Raw genomic sequence first — 16,362 nt, 5'->3', positions numbered from 1 at the left:
AAAAGGCAGCAGAGGTCCTTGAGAAGTTTATAGGGATCCTTAAAGAAACAACAGGATTATTCTGGGAATCAAAATCTGCTTTATTAAGTCCCATGTATGCTTAAAACACCTTCATTTCCAGAGCTCGTAGCACCAAACTAATTCACTCACTAAAACACAAGTAAAACCTTCTGAAACATCGTTTCTAGACCCTTAATATCTCCATTCATACAAGATGAGACGCTTCAAAATGCTTTTATCTATAATACGGATAAATATTGATGAATCGTCATTATAATGTGATTTATCTCCTGCTAACAGACAGATTTGACTGATATCATCAAACCGCAGCAGCTCAACGCATGGATTCATTCAGCAAATAATGTGCAAATAATCCATTAAATATTAAAGGGTTTACTTGAATTATTGGCATGATCTACGCAGTTTTTAATTGGCAGGAACAACACATTTTAAAGTAACATTATAAACTCAAACTCATTCATTGTTAATTGTTCATCTTTTTCTAAAGGTGTAAATAAGACAACCCTTAGATGACTTTCGTTTTCAATAAAGGTGAATATTCAGGGTTTGCTTCTTTCATGGCGTTTGGTCCATTTTAAGGCGATTACGTGCTTTTTAAGGGGTTCAGTTTGTGTGTTTTCCAAATTAATGAACAGATTACAAGCACACAAACCAGCACTCTTAATCTGTATACAATCATGTGTCATAATCCTAATCCCGTTCATTAAAAACAAAGTATTAAATACTTTTAACTACACTTGAGGTGAAATAAGGCGTTTAAAGGTTCACGTGCAGCACATTGATCACATTTATCAAATAGATCTAACGGTTAATTAAGTGGATATTTTTTGCAGCGGGCGCTCGTCACCCCTCTCACACACGCGGACACGCGCCCTCTGACAGTCACGCACACGCACGGAGACGTCGGGTGGACAGACTGTCTCCTGCTGGTGCTCAAGGACTGAAGGACACCGCAAAGCGCAGCCGGTAAGCGGCTTTATTCGGCTAATTTTGCCCCGGTGGCCTCTGGGCGGGCTGCGGGCAAACCGGAGACCCGCGGACCGACGCGCTCACGGCTCCGTCGGCTCTCTTGGCCGGAGCTTTTTGTCAGAGGACACATGGACTTCTTCCCCCACTTTGCAAGGATTCGAGGATTATTAGTGCGCTTTTGATCATATAGTCAGATTCACCGAATGTTGTTTCTCAAGAGGACGGACGGAACTTTGTGAGCACTTGTTTGACATCATGAGTTAGAGGTGTCAATGCGCGTGTAGACACAAACCAAACCCGTTTTACGCGCGGCCCGTTTGCGTAAAGAGCGCACCGGAGCGCCTCTGTGACTACGCGATGGGACCCCGGCGTGGGGACCGGAGCCCGGTCCGGCATTCATGAGAGCCCGCTGGCCGCGCTACAGGGGCACGCAGCGCGCACGCAGCGCAGATGGCGGCCAACCTGAGCGCGCCGACGGCGGCTCCCGGAGCGGCCGCGGGGGAGCACAACGTGCCGGCGCTGCTGTTCGGCGTGCTGCTCATCGTGGTGATCATCTGCGGGAACCTGCTGGTGTGTCTCAGCGTGTTCACCGAGAAGGCGCTGAAGACCACCACCAACTACTTCATCGTCAGCCTCGCGGTGGCCGACCTGATGCTCGCGGTGCTCGTGCTGCCGCTCTTCGTCTACTCCGAGGTGAGCTCATCGTTCAGGTTACCTGTTTATACCTAAAGGACCCTGGAATTAACACCAAGCACCTTCTTTTGTATTGAGCATACACATAACACATACAAACACACACATCCGCGTGAAATATGACCCATCATTTCATCAAGGTGATATTTTATGATTGTAAACTGGGTTGAGCATCTTCAAAACATGATCTAATGAATTATTTGCAGAGGGACGCATGAGCCTTCCTGTAATTATTATTAATACAGCTGCTGCTGCCTTTCAGTCTCTGTGTGTCCTGCAGCTCAGTCCAGAAAGGTCAAACATTAAACTGGGCTGTATGGTTATTTTTTTACCCGTTAAAATCCATCCCAAAGGTTATTGCCTCAGTGTGGTACTGGTAAATGAATGGGCTTTTAAAATATATCAATTAATTATCAGACACAAGGTACATTTTCATTATAACCCTTTGACCAGATCTTTATTCCTTTAGCAGCCAATATTGAAAACATAAAGAACCAAAACCCGATGGAAGACATTAAAAGTGATGAGAAAACCAATAAGTAATGGGTGGAGTTTGAACGGAGAGATTGTTTATTGTTTATTAGAATGTAGAGTTTTCATTACATGTGAGTCAATAAGAAGCTGAACCTATAGTCTACATTATTGATTTGTGATTAAACATTGATAAGCAAGCAAACACAAGAGTAGAAACATATATCCGTGCATAAAGGAGCAACACCACAATGTACAAATACTCTGATACAAAAGTCGTGGATTCACAATTTTACTAGTTTTAAAAGTATGAAAATATTGTATTACTTTTGCAGTAAACATTATATCAATGAGTTATGAATTTGTTTGCTGCAGTGTGTTTATCACAGCTAATTTTAATGACTTTATGTTGGTGAGCTGGTCAATGAACCCGAATGGACCAAATCTAAACCAATAATAATGCATCATAGTTTACATGTTGACTCTTTTATTATTCTGATAGTGAAATAACTAAAGGAAGGACTTGGAATAAAAAGTATAATTTTACTCTCTCTGCTCTCTTCACTGTGATTAGACATATTAAGGACATTTCTTAATAAAAAGCATAATTTCCTCAGTTCTATCGTCGACAAGGACGTATTTCATGTGATAAAAACATTATAATTAATTAACATATATTAATGTCTTTCATTACCTGTTTATACACCAGCATCCAGCTGTTACGTTGTAGACAATCACCTTTACAAACACTTCTGGTTACAAGGAATTAATTCAATTTTCAATTGCTCCAAACGAGGGGGGAGATGATCAAAAACCGAATGTCAAACTTCTCTCAAATAAGCATTTTATTTTTTTGGCTCAAGCAGTGTTGTTCAAAAATGAATATTCATAGTCCAATATCTAATGATTATGCATTCTGATGAAGGTGTTACAGGAACACTTAGGTTCATAAACGTTTACAGCACTCAAACCTGGAGTCAACTGAAATTTCCTTCATAGGGGTCAAAGGTCAACAGCTAGCAGGTGAATAGTCCACAGAAGAATTAAAGACACCCAGTGAGCATTGTTACAACCTTTACTCAATCACAGTCGCGAGCTCTTATGAAGTGGTCGCGTGACCCCAATATATTCTGAGCACGGCGCGTCCTCCACGCCGACCTAGAAGTCGACCTTCGCCGCTGCTTCCATCTGCCGTTGAAGATCATGTCTCACCTTGGAAAGCTCCAGCACGCTCACTAATGGACCTTGAGGGGAGGTTGTTTTTCTTTCTTAATTCCAAGGTCCTCAAAAGAGGATCCAGTCCAGAGCTCCTGTCGGCTGTAAACGGCCCCCAGCTGAACACCTTTGATATCATCCTTTAGCAATCAGGTTCAAGTAGCGATTCATCATTTCATTCTAACAGGTTTATATATATATATACATATATAGAGAATAAGAGCTTTTATAATATATGTACAGTCATTTATTATTGTATTTATAATTATTTCATTTTTGTGTGCATTATATTAGTATTTCTAATATTTTTGTTATGTATGCATTTATTTGTTTATTCATTTATATATTTGATTCTTAGTTTATTACTCATTCATTTTTTTCTTTTAATGTATAATGTAATCACTTATTTAATACATGGGTGCATATTTGAATGTATATCTATAATTTCTTGTTAATTTAAATATATTATAAATGATGTATTTTTATTCTCTGTGTTTGGACAAACACGTTCAATGGATCTTGGTTTTTAAATCAGTGAACTGTTCTAAGCTCTCCATTTCCCCCTCGGGAGAAGCTCAGCCCCCTCCTGTGACAGGATGATAAATAAAAGAAAGATATATATATATATATATATATATATATATATATATATATATATATCTTTTACTATTTGTCATTTATAAATGAATTGACCTTTGCAGCGATCCCAAACATCCAGATAGAGGCAGGAAATCCTCTTTTCATTAACAAGATCCATGTAAACAGCGAACACTTGTTACAGTTCGTCTTTGTGTGTCAGACAAACACTGTACATTCCTCCAGAGGTCGACTCAGCTGTGGGGTCATAGGTCAGCCGACGGGCCTCTCCAATAACGGGGATATTTAGGAGGAGAATGACGGGGTCCGGTTTCTTCCTTCTTTCATTGTGTCGTTTCCTCCCCAATGTTGATCTTCTTTGTTTCGATATTCAAACTGTTTGGCTTTTCATTGTCCAACAAACAACCGCTTAAAAAATAGAGAAATTGACAAATTTATTGTGAAGTTTTATTTAGCCCTTTACTTTAAACATCCCACAATATATTTATATGCTTCTCTATTTGTGTATAAATTATTCATTAATTTAATATATGTGCATTTTTTCATTCATTTATATTTGTATGTACTGTGTACTATTTTATGATATCTATTTTAGATTTCTTATGTGTTAATACATTTTTGTCATTTGATTTGTTGGATTTGAATATGTATCTGAATTTGAAAACATTTGGATTCCATTTGGCTTTTGTTTATTTTTGCTTGTGTGTAATAGTTTGAGTGTTAAACCCTCGGCGCGTTTCTTTTAGTTCCAGGGTGGCGTGTGGACGCTCAGTACCACCGTGTGTGACGGCCTGATGACCATGGACGTGATGCTGTGCACCGCCTCCATCTTCAACCTCTGCGCCATCAGCGTTGACAGGTCAGTGCCCACGTGCACAGCGCACGCTAACGATGTTGCTAATGGTTGAGCAATGCTACCAGTCTTAACGTACATGTCATGCATTCAAAATCTTACTTAAATGAATGTACCAAAATCAAAAAATATTCATGATGCAACATGGTTCATTTCAAAGAAGAAATACGTGTATATATATATATATACATGCTATATATACATATATATATGTATATATATACATATATATATATATGTATATATATATATATATACACACATATAGGGACGTTTGTCTCAAAGCCACAAGTCACCACCTCCTGGTGTCGCTGGAGGTCCCCCGACGTCATCAGGGTTGAATCGGCTGGAGAATTAAATGTGGGACCGATTCACTTTGTTGAGGTTCAAAGTCCACCAATGACTTCGGACCACCTTAAAACCAGGATCCCAGCAAACGCGCCACCCTGCTGCGTTTTCATCACGATCAAAGATGTATTTCTGCAGCTTCGAAGCACAAACAAAACCTTGCAGGAATATCAAAGTCAGAGGTCAAAGTTCAGGCTCAGCTCGTCTGTGTCCTGACCGGAGCCTTTAATCGGCCTTCTGGTCACCCGGCTGATTACTCAAAGCACAGCTTTTTCTGCAGAACCCCCCGCTGAGCGCTTCGGCTGCACGCCCGAAAAAGTCGTTGGGGTTAGACCGTCTGGCCCGCGGCTCGCTTTTATGTTTCCTGTAAAAAGATTCTTTTTTTTTTTTAAAAGATCCAAAAGAAAGACAAATGGGAGGAACGCTTCCGCAACGATGAACCGCCGGCGCTCGTTAGCGTGACGCGATTAGATCATCCGATTAACTCGGCCGATGCTGACGGATGAGAAACTCTGAGCTCCTCGAATATGATGTCGCGTTCGGATAAATGGGATTACATCGGAGACGGCCGGAGCTAACGAGGACTGATGGTGATGATCTGAAGCTTTTTGTGCAGAATGAAGCAACTCTTAGTGAATTTTGTTCTTGAAAGTCAAAAGTTCAGAAGTCTTTACCACATGTTTTGCTCTGAATCAAGATCCAATTAAAAGACACGATTTACAGTTAGCTTAGCTTAGCATAAAGACTGTAAACGGGCGGAAACAGTTGGACAGCTCTGTCCAACGGCAGCAACACCAACGCATTTCAATTTGACTAATTGACACACATGTGGTTTGTTTACCACATGGAAACCAGCATATAAAAATAAAAATAGAAAATAAAGATGGGGTGATTGAGTCGACTGATTAGTCTCAATTAGTGGTCGACCAATGGGAGCTACGGGTAAGTAACGATTAAGCCAATCACAACCGGGGGTGGTGCTGCTTTCTGTTGGTGTTGGTAGCGGCGGTAATGCACGCTGCAACCTCTATGGGGCAGGATGTTGGACTCTATTATTTAGTTACTTTTGCAATGATTTCCACAGTTTGTTGTTTCAGGGGAAGCCGACCTTAACATCTCCCTTATTGTTGCAGGTTCATCGCCGTCTTGATCCCCCTCAACTACAACAGGAAGCACGTGGACCTGCGGCAGACGGTGCTGCTGACGGGCACCTGGGTCGTCGCCCTGGCGGTGGCCTCGCCCATCCTGTTCGGCATCAACAACGTGCCGGGCCGCGACGCCACCGAGTGCAAGCTGGAGAACGACGACTACGTCCTGTACTCGTCCGTGTGCTCCTTCTTCATCCCGTGTCCCATCATGCTGCTGCTGTACTGCGGCATGTTCCGCGGCCTGCGGCGCTGGGAGGAGTCGCGGAAGGCCAAGCTGAAGAGCAGCATCCAGGCCTGCCGCAAGCTGCAGGAGGCCGCCGCCTCGCTGCCGCCACTGGCCTCGCTGCCACCGCCGCTGCCGCCCATCATAGAGCAGGAACCAACGGATAATGCCGACGAGCCCTCCGCCGACAAGCCCCTCCCCTCGTTAGCGCACCGGGACGGCCCCGTGCCGACCGTCAGCTTCGCCGAGATCAAGTTCAACCCGGACCCTCGCAGGAGGAAGACAGCAAAGATCAACAGCCGGGAGCGGAAGGCCATGAAGGTGCTTCCTGTCGTTGTGGGTGAGTGCACTTCCTGTTTAGCAGATGTATTACTGCCAGGCTCAGTAATCAATGAGCGCAGCTGTGTGGAAGTGACTTGAAACCGCCATTCCCTCCAGAGAGCAGCAGGGGGCGACTCCTCTGGTCCTATAGTCTATGAGAAAATGACTCGTCGGCCCAATCCCAATCTGCACCCTAAACCCTAGACCCTGGTGATTGATGAGAGATGATGGGTTCAAGCCACAAATTTACCACGCAGCTGAAGGTCCCTCAACTTCACCTCTGAAGTCTGGTCAGAGACTTCCGGTACCTGAATGCCTCATCTCCACCTCTGATTTGTGGTCAGAGACTCCAACACAAAAGGCCGCCCTATTAATAGCAGTCGGTGATGCTTCCCTGTAGCACGCTGGAGCTAATCCTGCAGCTCCCTAATCTGAAATCCACTTAGCACACAGAGCTTGACCAGAGAGCATGTTCAGTGTGCAGCTGGTTCTCACGAACCTCCTGCTCCGATAGGAGAGTGACGTGACCCAAGTGAAGGATTAAATAATAATGATTAAAAGAAAATCAAATATTTTGCATAAATCAGACATTTGTGGTTGAAGATCATCATGAAGATCTTTGATGTTATGCTCCTCTCTGGGTCCTTCATTCAGAGGAAAGTCAATCTACAAGTGTGTGTTTTCCTGTAGGTTTGGAGGTCCTAATTCTTCTTTTGTGCCTCCAGCTGTCAAGAGTCCCTCTGTGTTGTTTTTGATTGTTTGTAGTTGTTTTGGTTTGGTGTTTCTTTCTTATGAGACAAACTCTCCTTCTCCTCCTCCCGCAGGAGCCTTCCTGTTCTGCTGGACCCCCTTCTTTGTACTCCACACCATGCGAGCTCGCTGCCAGGACTGCCACGTCCCGCCGGCCCTCATGAGCGTGGTGACGTGGCTCGGCTACGTCAACAGCGCTCTCAACCCCGTCATCTACACCGTCTTCAACACGGAGTTCAGGAAGTTCTTCAAGAACTTCCTTCACCGCTGCTGCTCCAGGGCCGCCGCCTGAGGGCCGACGACTCGGCGTCGCCTTCCGTGCCATCGTCTCTGTTCGTCCTCTGTGAGGTTTTTCATTTTTTCTACGTGTGACCACAGTTTGTTTGAGCGCCGGGTTCCCCGTGAAGGACTCAGAAGAACAATGTGCTGCAGGGGGCCAGCCGACGGCGGCAAATTTTATATGTTGAAAGTCGTCGTTTCTCAATAAAAGTTTTCACAAACAAAAAGAGAGGCCGGCTTTTCTGTGAACATCTGTGTGTGTTTATGGTCGGAGAGAAAGAAACGTGGGGCAGATGTTTAGATGAGGAGGACTCATCTTCATGCAGCAATATCCCCCCCCACACACACATTCATCACGCTCCAGTACAAAATCCAGGTAATTATACTTCAATTAAGAGTATTTGCATTGGATGTTACTTTGTGCTCCTCCTCTTCATCTCAAAGATAAATGCTGGCAGCTTCCCAGCCCTTCCTGTCCTGCAGCTCATTAATAAAGGTCTCAGACGGGAGTCCCTGCAGGAGCTCGCCCTCTGCTGAACAACATCTGAAGGTCGTCAACGTTTGATGATCCAAAGTCAAATGTCATCGTGTCAGAAAGGTTCCAAAAGAATGTCCGTCTGCGGCCGCTAAACTCAATATAAAAGCACGTTGTATAAAATACAAAATGTCAAACAGAAATGTGTCTGCAGGAGGAGGGGTTTAACCCCCCTGGGAATAAAAATAAAATAACACCTGAAATCTTTAAATGCTTTTCATTAATGAATAAAATAAAATCCTGCTGAGGGACGAAAAGACTCAAAAGTAATATTAAATCAAATTTAAAAAAAGAAACGTATTAAAAATCTTAAAACATATGGTATAAAACACTATTTATTAAATTAGATTTATGGACAGCCAAACTTTCCAACCATGTATTGAATACATATATTTTACATATAGCTTGCTTGGCACAATTTAGAGTAAAAAACTCATTTAAAACTAAAAATAACATAAATGTTCTATAATAACTATAAAGACGATTCTAAATTAAACTGAATAAATCTCCTTTCCCCTCCTGTAATCCGTCAACGTCAAACGCACCTGGGTGGATGCAACATCTGATTGGCTGAAACGCACCAATCAGAGGACGCCATTCGACCGCTCTGGTTTCTGGCAGGTTGTTTCAGGTAAAACACTGTGTTCCAAGTGGAAGAACAAAGGAAACCTTTCAAACGTGACCATCAAATACCATCAGAGACAACAGATTACTCGTCCTAAGTATGTATAAGTATCTATGATTATTATTATTATCCATGAGTAAGACACCTGACCCCTAATTGCTCCCTGGGTAAAAATGTAAAAAGCCATAGGTTAAGAATGTAATGTAAGTGACCGTCAGCTAAATGACCTGTAATTAGGGGTGTAACGATTCATTTTAACAACGATTCGATTCGAATCACGATTCATGGTTGCCGATTCGATTCATGGACGATCTGGGTTAATTTAGAACGATTCGATTCAGTGACTTGAAATCGATTCAGTAACTTTACTGGACAGTGCAGGCAAAGTTTCTGAGATCCCTGTTGTTTCTTGTGAGGAAATCAGGTTTAAATTAATTATAAACAAGCAAACAACAATTAATGGCAAATGTATTAACCTTTTATTGTGCAACCATTTTCAATGTAAACATTACACAATAATTACACAATGTTTGGATCAATTCACAGAACCCCGGATTTTCAACCACATTGTAGGGTCGCATAGGTGTCTGCACAGCTGGAGTTACCTGCTGCTGCTGCAGGGAGCAGCAGGTAATTCAAATGAGTAAAAATGGCAGTATAAAACTAATTTTTATTTTTTTTAATGGGGTTATTAATAAAATGAATCAACTAAGAAAGTGTCAACAGATTAATTAATAATCAGAAATAATGTTTGGTGTCAGCAGTACCCGTCTTTATGAAACTGAACCTGGGACTCGTCCCTCAGGACACCAATCCGAAGGACAAACCTTCACAATAAAAAAAGTTCCTGTGAAGAGATCGTAGGTCTTTAGAACAGACCCACTCCTCTTCAGACCATAAAAGGACTTTCAGTCATTCATTTCACTTTGTCTATGTCCATGGTTGTGATTGGCTCCTCCTCCTGGACGGAAATGCCCCCGGCTGATTGACAGCAGGTGTGCTGATGTTCCTTCCAGTCCTGCAGTGGGGAAAAAGCCCCCCAAAACAAGCTGTGAATGTCTGCACCAAATCATACGTTTCTAGAATATTGATGTTCGCATTTTATGTTAAAAACACAATTAACTCGGTGGGTCTCACCTTCCTCTGGCAGAAGGGGGAGCAGTAGTTGACCTTGTGACAGCCGGTGCACTCGCTCATCGCCACCCGGCCACAGTTGACGCACATCTGCAATAGGTGAACACATCAGGGACGGTGATGAGGACGCTCGGGAGATGCAACGGGTGACTACAGGCAGTTGTTGCAGACGGAACGGCCGATGGGGTGACCCGGTAATCTCTCCTATAGGCTATATAGGTCTATGAGAAAATGACTCTACTTGATGTATTCCCTCAGTAAACATTGTAAACGTGACTTTATGGTCTCAACCTCTAGATGACATTGTGTTGGCTATTTGTAGGACGTGTGTGTGCGTTTGTGTGAGTCATACGTTGATGATGATCTCTGTGATGTCAGAGCTCCTCTTGACCTCCGATTCGTCCGGCTGCTGGAACGTGATCTGGTTCTGAAATAACTGAGACCACACACACACACACACACACACGCACACACACAAATCATATTTGGACGTCTTTCAAACTGGGCACTGAGATTGATTTCTGGGTCACAAGCGGCAAGATTGAAGAGACGAGGAGGCACAGAATGGCCTGATGTGTGTGTATGTTCTCACCTCCTTCCTGCCTCCCTGACCTTTGACCCCGGCAGAGTTTTTGGCCTGTTCGATCAGACCCTTCAGCTGCTGGACGTTGCTCATCAGCGTGTTGGCCATCTCCTCCAGGTGCAGCCAGGTGTTCCTCTGGCCCTCGATGAGCACCGGCCCCCCCACAGGCTCCGCCTCCAGACTGCTCACCAGCGCAGCCGACGGAGACGCCGCCACCGTCACCGCCATCTTCGCCTGAAGCGGCTGAGGGGTCACGGCCAGCGGCGGCAACGCCGTCAGCACTGAGGGAGAGAAGAAGAGGAGAAAACAAAGTGAAGAAGTGAGTAAAACTATATTACAGAATAGATGGACAGTTTTCCTCTATTGGAAAACACAGTCTCCCGTGAGGGAATCCCGGGTGCTGCAGCAGCTTGTCAGCTGCTCAAAGACGGAGACAAACAAATCCAAGAGGAGCAGGTCTGTGGTTCCCCCACGCCGGCAGTGCTGACCTACAGGCACAACGTGCTCCTGCAGAGGTGGAGGAGCTCCTCTGAGAGCAGACAATTTCCAAAATAATGAGTCTAAAAAATTGGGGTTTCAGACCAGTGTGGTTTTAATAATCTCAACACAAAGTTTGAGGTGTGGATGAAATATCAGCTGGTTCTGGATTCTGAAAACATTTGTAAAATTGTCCGTAGTGGGGGGGGTGGGAGGGGTATCGGTCCCACGAGCCGACCTCTCCTGAGGGCTCATTACAGAAACACAATAGCCAATCAGAGAGCGGCTTATGGGAAGATAGACAGGCTGTGGTGGAGGAGATTGTGGGACAGAAGATTAAAGAAGAAGAGGAATTAAACATCCTGGATGATTAATTCACAACATTATGTTAATGTTACATGGAGCAGATGTTGAGAGGTTTCAAAGGATGAATGCATACGTGGAACACAGCTGGATTCATCGGCAGTATTCTCACAGTCAAGGAAAACACCCACAATCCTTTGCACACGTGATGCATTGGACGGCTGCTAAGGAGACGTTTTGTCTTGATTATGATATTTATATAACAGTGATGAGATCTATTGTCATAGATGTTTTGTCCAAGTTATCCGGCGCTGTTTAAATAATTGTGATTGTGATTTATTGTCAATATTTTCATAATTAGGAATTCCTCGTCATAATTACGAACTTCTTGAAAAAATGTTTTGTCTTAACTGTAATATTTCTCGTTGCGATGTGACTTAAAAGACAATAAAGACATTTTTTTTTATCATGAGTCACATCATGGCTTTCTTGTCAACATTCTTTGGTGAACGCGACGAGCCTCACAAGAACGGCGACGCACCGCTAACATACATCACAGGCACATCGATGACATCACAGGCACATCAATGACATCACAGGCAACAACGATGACATCACAGGCGGAGCCGCTACCTGCTGTGCTGGTGAACACCTCGCTCTGCGGCGAGCCCTCCGAGAGGATGGTGGCGTCCCCCGGCGGCGTGCGCTCGAAGGTCAAGGTGCCGGAGGTGGTGAACTGTCCCGACGGGGACACTGTGACTGTTGGGGGAGGACAGACGCGTCAGACAACTCCCCCGGAGACACCGTTCAAGTGTCGACGTTCTCGTATCTCTTTCATTTCGAATTCATCCGATATGATGACATCACAGTCTTAGGGTCTTTCCACTGGTCAAAGATCAAGAAATGAGAACTTGCCTCATGACGGACGATACGTATTTGTAGCTGCTGTGAAATAATCTGATTTAACAGACCCAAACCTGCTGATCCTCAACTACAAACTATCTTTTCCCTTCACCAATCAGAGGTCGGGCCGAGGTCACCTGACGTACATGTGGTGCCCGGCGTCAGCGTGATGTTTTTGGCGGCGGGGGGTTCCTTCTTCGGGGAGGCGACCAGCGGCTCGTTGTCCTTCTTCCGTCTCTTGTAGGGGACGAAGAGACGGACTGGACCCGTCTGATGGAGACGAGACGTAAAATCAGCAAAGCAGACTTTAAATATCAACCGTTTCCCTCATTGAGTTAAAGGAGCCAAAGATGTCAGATGTTACAGATGAAGCCAAATAAAACAGTCAATAGATCGAAGAAGTCTCAGAATTAAACGTACCATACTGATGTTCTCTGCTTCCAGAGTCTCTCCGTCCTTTGGACCCTAATAAGGAAGCACAAAGTGTGTCTCTTTATCATTAAGCATAAATACAATTGTTTCTTCAGCTTATCAGGCTCCAGTTTCCAAAGGAAATGTTCTGTCCCTCAATGTTTTTTGGCAGAATGAAACAAGAAAAAATAAACCTTTCATCATAAGTGACATCACAAAAAAGATCTCCACAAGGTTTTAGAAAGAAATCGTAACGTCTAATGACATCTCTAAATATACACACACACACATAAATATATATATATATATATATGTGTATTACACACACACTAGGCCATGCTAACTCACCCCTGTCAGGTCATCACAGCAGGCTGCACAGGTGCAGGAAGCAGCATGCGGGTTCAGGATACGCTCCTACACACACACACAAACACAAACACACACACACACACACACACACACAAATACCCTCAGACTCAGCACCTGTATGAGTACTGAAGTACACGGTAGTAACTGCATGATGACTGCAGTACACAGTAGTACCTGGATGAGTACTGTAGTACACAGTAGTACCTGTGTGAGTGCGGCAGTACACAGTAGTACCTGTGTGAGTGCGGCAGTACACAGTAGTACCTGTGTGAGTGCGGCAGTACACAGTAGTACCTGTGTGAGTGCGGCAGTACACAGTAGTACCTGTGTGAGTGCGGCAGTACACAGTAGTACCTGTGTGAGTGCGGCAGTACACAGTAGTACCTGGATGAGTACTGCAGTACACAGTAGTACCTGGATGAGGCAGAGCAGAGGCCTCCCAGCATATCTGATGCTCCTCTTCCAGTCTTTGCTGCTCGCTCTTCCTGCCAGAGCCTCAAACTCGGTGGGGCTGAACCACTGCTGGTTGTGTCTGATGCAGCGACCTTTGCCCCCTGAACAGACCGAAATATGAATCAATATAAATGGAGAAAGTTACAGAAATAAATAAGAAGCCTTATGATAAATGATAAGGCTTACCCTTATCATTTAGTTTACAGCTTGGAGAACATATTTAAGTCGGCAGGTCAGGATTTGATGTCTATTTGGCTTATTTATTTGGTATTCATTGAAATACTCCAGTCGCCTTAAACAAATGTGTGCACTTTACATTCCAGTGGATTCAACACACATGACGACCGGAAAACATTTTAGCCTTTCACCTGATCCCAGCCGGGCCTTGTAGAGGACTCCGCTGGTGTTCCTGCAGCGGACCGGCAGCTCGCTGTTGTAGACCGAGGGGTCCCAGTTGTACTTGGAGCATGAGTCCTTGTCCTGGGGCGGAGTCAGCGGGATGGGCGGGGTCTGCGGGTCTGAGGGACGAACAGGGGGACGAAATAAACACATGCGCGGATCAGTCTGAGAGGGTGGAGGCCCTCGTTGCCATTCGAGTTCAGATACAGCGGGACCTTTTCAGGACCAAGTGCTGCCACTTTTTGTCCCGTGCGTGCCTACCTGATGCCATTGATGGAGTGGACTTGAGGCCGGTGGCCTCCACGATGCTGCCGTCGGTGTGAACCACGATCAAGGTGGCCTTCTGGGTGCTGAGACCATCCCCCAGCTGGAGGGTTGTCCTCCCACTCTGTGTACACACACACACACACGTTAAAGATAGGACACTACATCATATGGTTGAACCTCCCCCTCAGAGAGAGATATTTCATTTTAAACTATCTGATAATGGATGCAGGCTTTGTGATCAATCTGCCACAGTGAATCTTGAAATTCTACCATCTTATTATTTGAGTTCCTCTGCTCATCAGTATAATAAAGTCAGATGGTTTTCCACTTAGGAGCCGATCTGAAAGCATGGACTGTGGAAGAGCGGCACGGAGCATGAGTGTTGATGTACCAGCACGTGTTCAGGGAGGCTTCCTGAGGTGGCGACCGTCGTGGTAAATACATTGTCCTCTCCAGCTTGAACGTCCGCCACCGTCACAGCGGTCACCTCTGATCATCAACAAGAATTCAAATATGGCATCAAAACAAAAAAGCAGTTATTTTTCTGTTGTATAACCACAATAATACATCAATAATGTTTGGATATAAGCAAAGTATTGAGATGGCAACAGTAAACTACTCTTTTACATTCGTCATTATAGGTCCTATGTTTTTCTTCTTTTGATGAGACGGTGGCCTTTCAGCGGCATCTTCAATATTTGACTGCAGAATTTAAAAGGAGGTATGAATGTTGCATTGTCATTATTTGGGCACCACTCCTCCAGACGGTCAGGTGGTGGCGGTGACGCCGTCTGGCCAGCAGGGGGAGCTCTTCGGATCATTTATTATTGTTACTAACGTTACAAAAGAAATGAAAAAAAAAAAAAAAAAGTTGGGAATTTGATTCTTGATTTTCGTCATGGCCAAATTTGTAAACGCATCAGTTAATTCCGTGCAGAAATGTATTAGTGAGATGCACATACGAATCTTGGGAGTTTGGCAACAATAAATAATAAACTGTTGATGTGTGCCACAAACCATCAGGTTATTTGAGTTCCCGAATAACTGTGAGATTTAATGGGAGATGGGTGTCTGAATCACTTCAATCGATAAGAAGTGATAAGTACAACAGACGTGTGTTGTGTGTGTGTTTCTGTTTGCGTATTGTCGTTTAAACACGAAGTGCAGCCGCCATTGTGACGATCCCACTGTGCGTTTCAGCGCCACCCTGCTAGCTTGCCTGCATACGCCGCCTCGACCTCGTCTGAGTTCGGCAGGGACTCGGCTCCCATGTCGAGGTTTCCCGGTTCCGCCATCACGGCCATCGTGGTGACTTCGGCCTCCGATTCGGTATCCGAACCCACTTCCTGAACAGGCAGCGTGTCGATGGGCGGTTCATCCAGCCCGAGCGCCTTCGTGGCCGAGTCCGCCTCGTCCATTCCCCGGCGCTGAAACGACAAGAGCCGAATGCAACCGAGCAGCCGCGGGGCGAGCACCTGGTCCGAGCGTAGCCGAGCCCGGTACGAACCTCGAAACGAGCCGCACGCACGGCTATCCAGCCCCCGAAGCGGCGAAAATCAACGGGTACGTCAAAGAATCAAGAGAACGAGTCGGGAGAGACGAGACTACGGCCGCTCGGCCATTTGTCTTTTTTCATGAAGTGTCTCGAAAAAGATGAACCGGAGACTACCGGAAGAACACGAGTGGATCCGAAGCGACACACAGCGGCCAATACACACACATGCGGATATTGTCAGAACTAAATGTGAATATAAAGACAATGGATTACTCGTTCAATTGAACAACGGACACAAACGTGTTTTTAGTTCTCCATAAACTCATTACTTCACTACTGTTTTCACAGATAAAGAGATAAAAAAGAAATATAAGTGGGAGCCTTGCTATCAAGGCAGAGGTGGAAAAAGTATTTGATACTTATACCACGCTGTAGGTGTTACAAGGAGAGTACAGGTAGTTGAGTGGATGTACAACTAACATCAATTTACCATTACAGCAGGAATAAAAGTTATTTCGCA

The 16,362-nt window shown here is 44.6% G+C and overlaps 2 protein-coding genes across 2 annotated transcripts; one reads left to right on the top strand and one right to left on the bottom strand.

Annotated features, from left to right (window-relative positions):
- Window positions 1-901: 901 nt before the first annotated feature.
- On the top strand, window positions 902-8,115 carry LOC120809248 (D(4) dopamine receptor). Its single transcript, XM_040162924.2, has 4 exons — window positions 902-1,683; window positions 4,713-4,825; window positions 6,301-6,878; window positions 7,684-8,115. The coding sequence occupies exons 1-4, from the start codon at window positions 1,441-1,443 to the stop codon at window positions 7,899-7,901; spliced, it is 1,152 nt and encodes a 383-aa protein (XP_040018858.1). The 5' UTR covers window positions 902-1,440; the 3' UTR covers window positions 7,902-8,115.
- A 1,389-nt stretch (window positions 8,116-9,504) lies between these two features.
- On the bottom strand, window positions 9,505-16,361 carry deaf1 (DEAF1 transcription factor). Its single transcript, XM_040163420.2, has 13 exons — window positions 15,567-16,361; window positions 14,739-14,836; window positions 14,342-14,468; window positions 14,050-14,199; window positions 13,643-13,782; window positions 13,208-13,273; window positions 12,869-12,913; window positions 12,595-12,718; window positions 12,179-12,304; window positions 10,775-11,046; window positions 10,535-10,618; window positions 10,186-10,272; window positions 9,505-10,066 (listed from the first exon to the last, which is right to left on the bottom strand). The coding sequence occupies exons 1-13, from the start codon at window positions 15,763-15,765 to the stop codon at window positions 9,965-9,967; spliced, it is 1,620 nt and encodes a 539-aa protein (XP_040019354.1). The 5' UTR covers window positions 15,766-16,361; the 3' UTR covers window positions 9,505-9,964.
- Between the last annotated feature and the right edge of the window lies 1 nt (window position 16,362).

The sequence above is a fragment of the Gasterosteus aculeatus genome, chromosome X (genome assembly GCF_964276395.1).
Source record: "Gasterosteus aculeatus chromosome X, fGasAcu3.hap1.1, whole genome shotgun sequence".
NCBI lineage: Eukaryota > Metazoa > Chordata > Actinopteri > Perciformes > Gasterosteidae > Gasterosteus > Gasterosteus aculeatus.
The sequence above is the reverse complement of the archived record's forward strand: the minus strand, read 5'-3'. Positions and strand labels throughout refer to the sequence as shown.

Bases quoted from the DNA above. Each gene is read 5' to 3' on its own strand.
- deaf1 (XM_040163420.2), bottom strand. From the start codon at position 15,765: ATGGACGAGGCGGACTCGGCCACGAAGGCGCTCGGGCTGGATGAACCG. The intron at 14,469-14,738 runs GTACATCAACAC...GTGTGTACACAG, and splicing joins GCCTCCCTGAACACGTGCTG to AGTGGGAGGACAACCCTCCA. The intron at 12,914-13,207 runs GTGAGTTAGCAT...CTTCCTTATTAG, and splicing joins GCTGTGATGACCTGACAGGG to GGTCCAAAGGACGGAGAGAC.
- LOC120809248 (XM_040162924.2), top strand. From the start codon at position 1,441: ATGGCGGCCAACCTGAGCGCGCCGACGGCGGCTCCCGGAGCGGCCGCG. The intron at 1,684-4,712 runs GTGAGCTCATCG...CGTTTCTTTTAG, and splicing joins CGCTCTTCGTCTACTCCGAG to TTCCAGGGTGGCGTGTGGAC. The intron at 6,879-7,683 runs GTGAGTGCACTT...CTCCTCCCGCAG, and splicing joins GGTGCTTCCTGTCGTTGTGG to GAGCCTTCCTGTTCTGCTGG.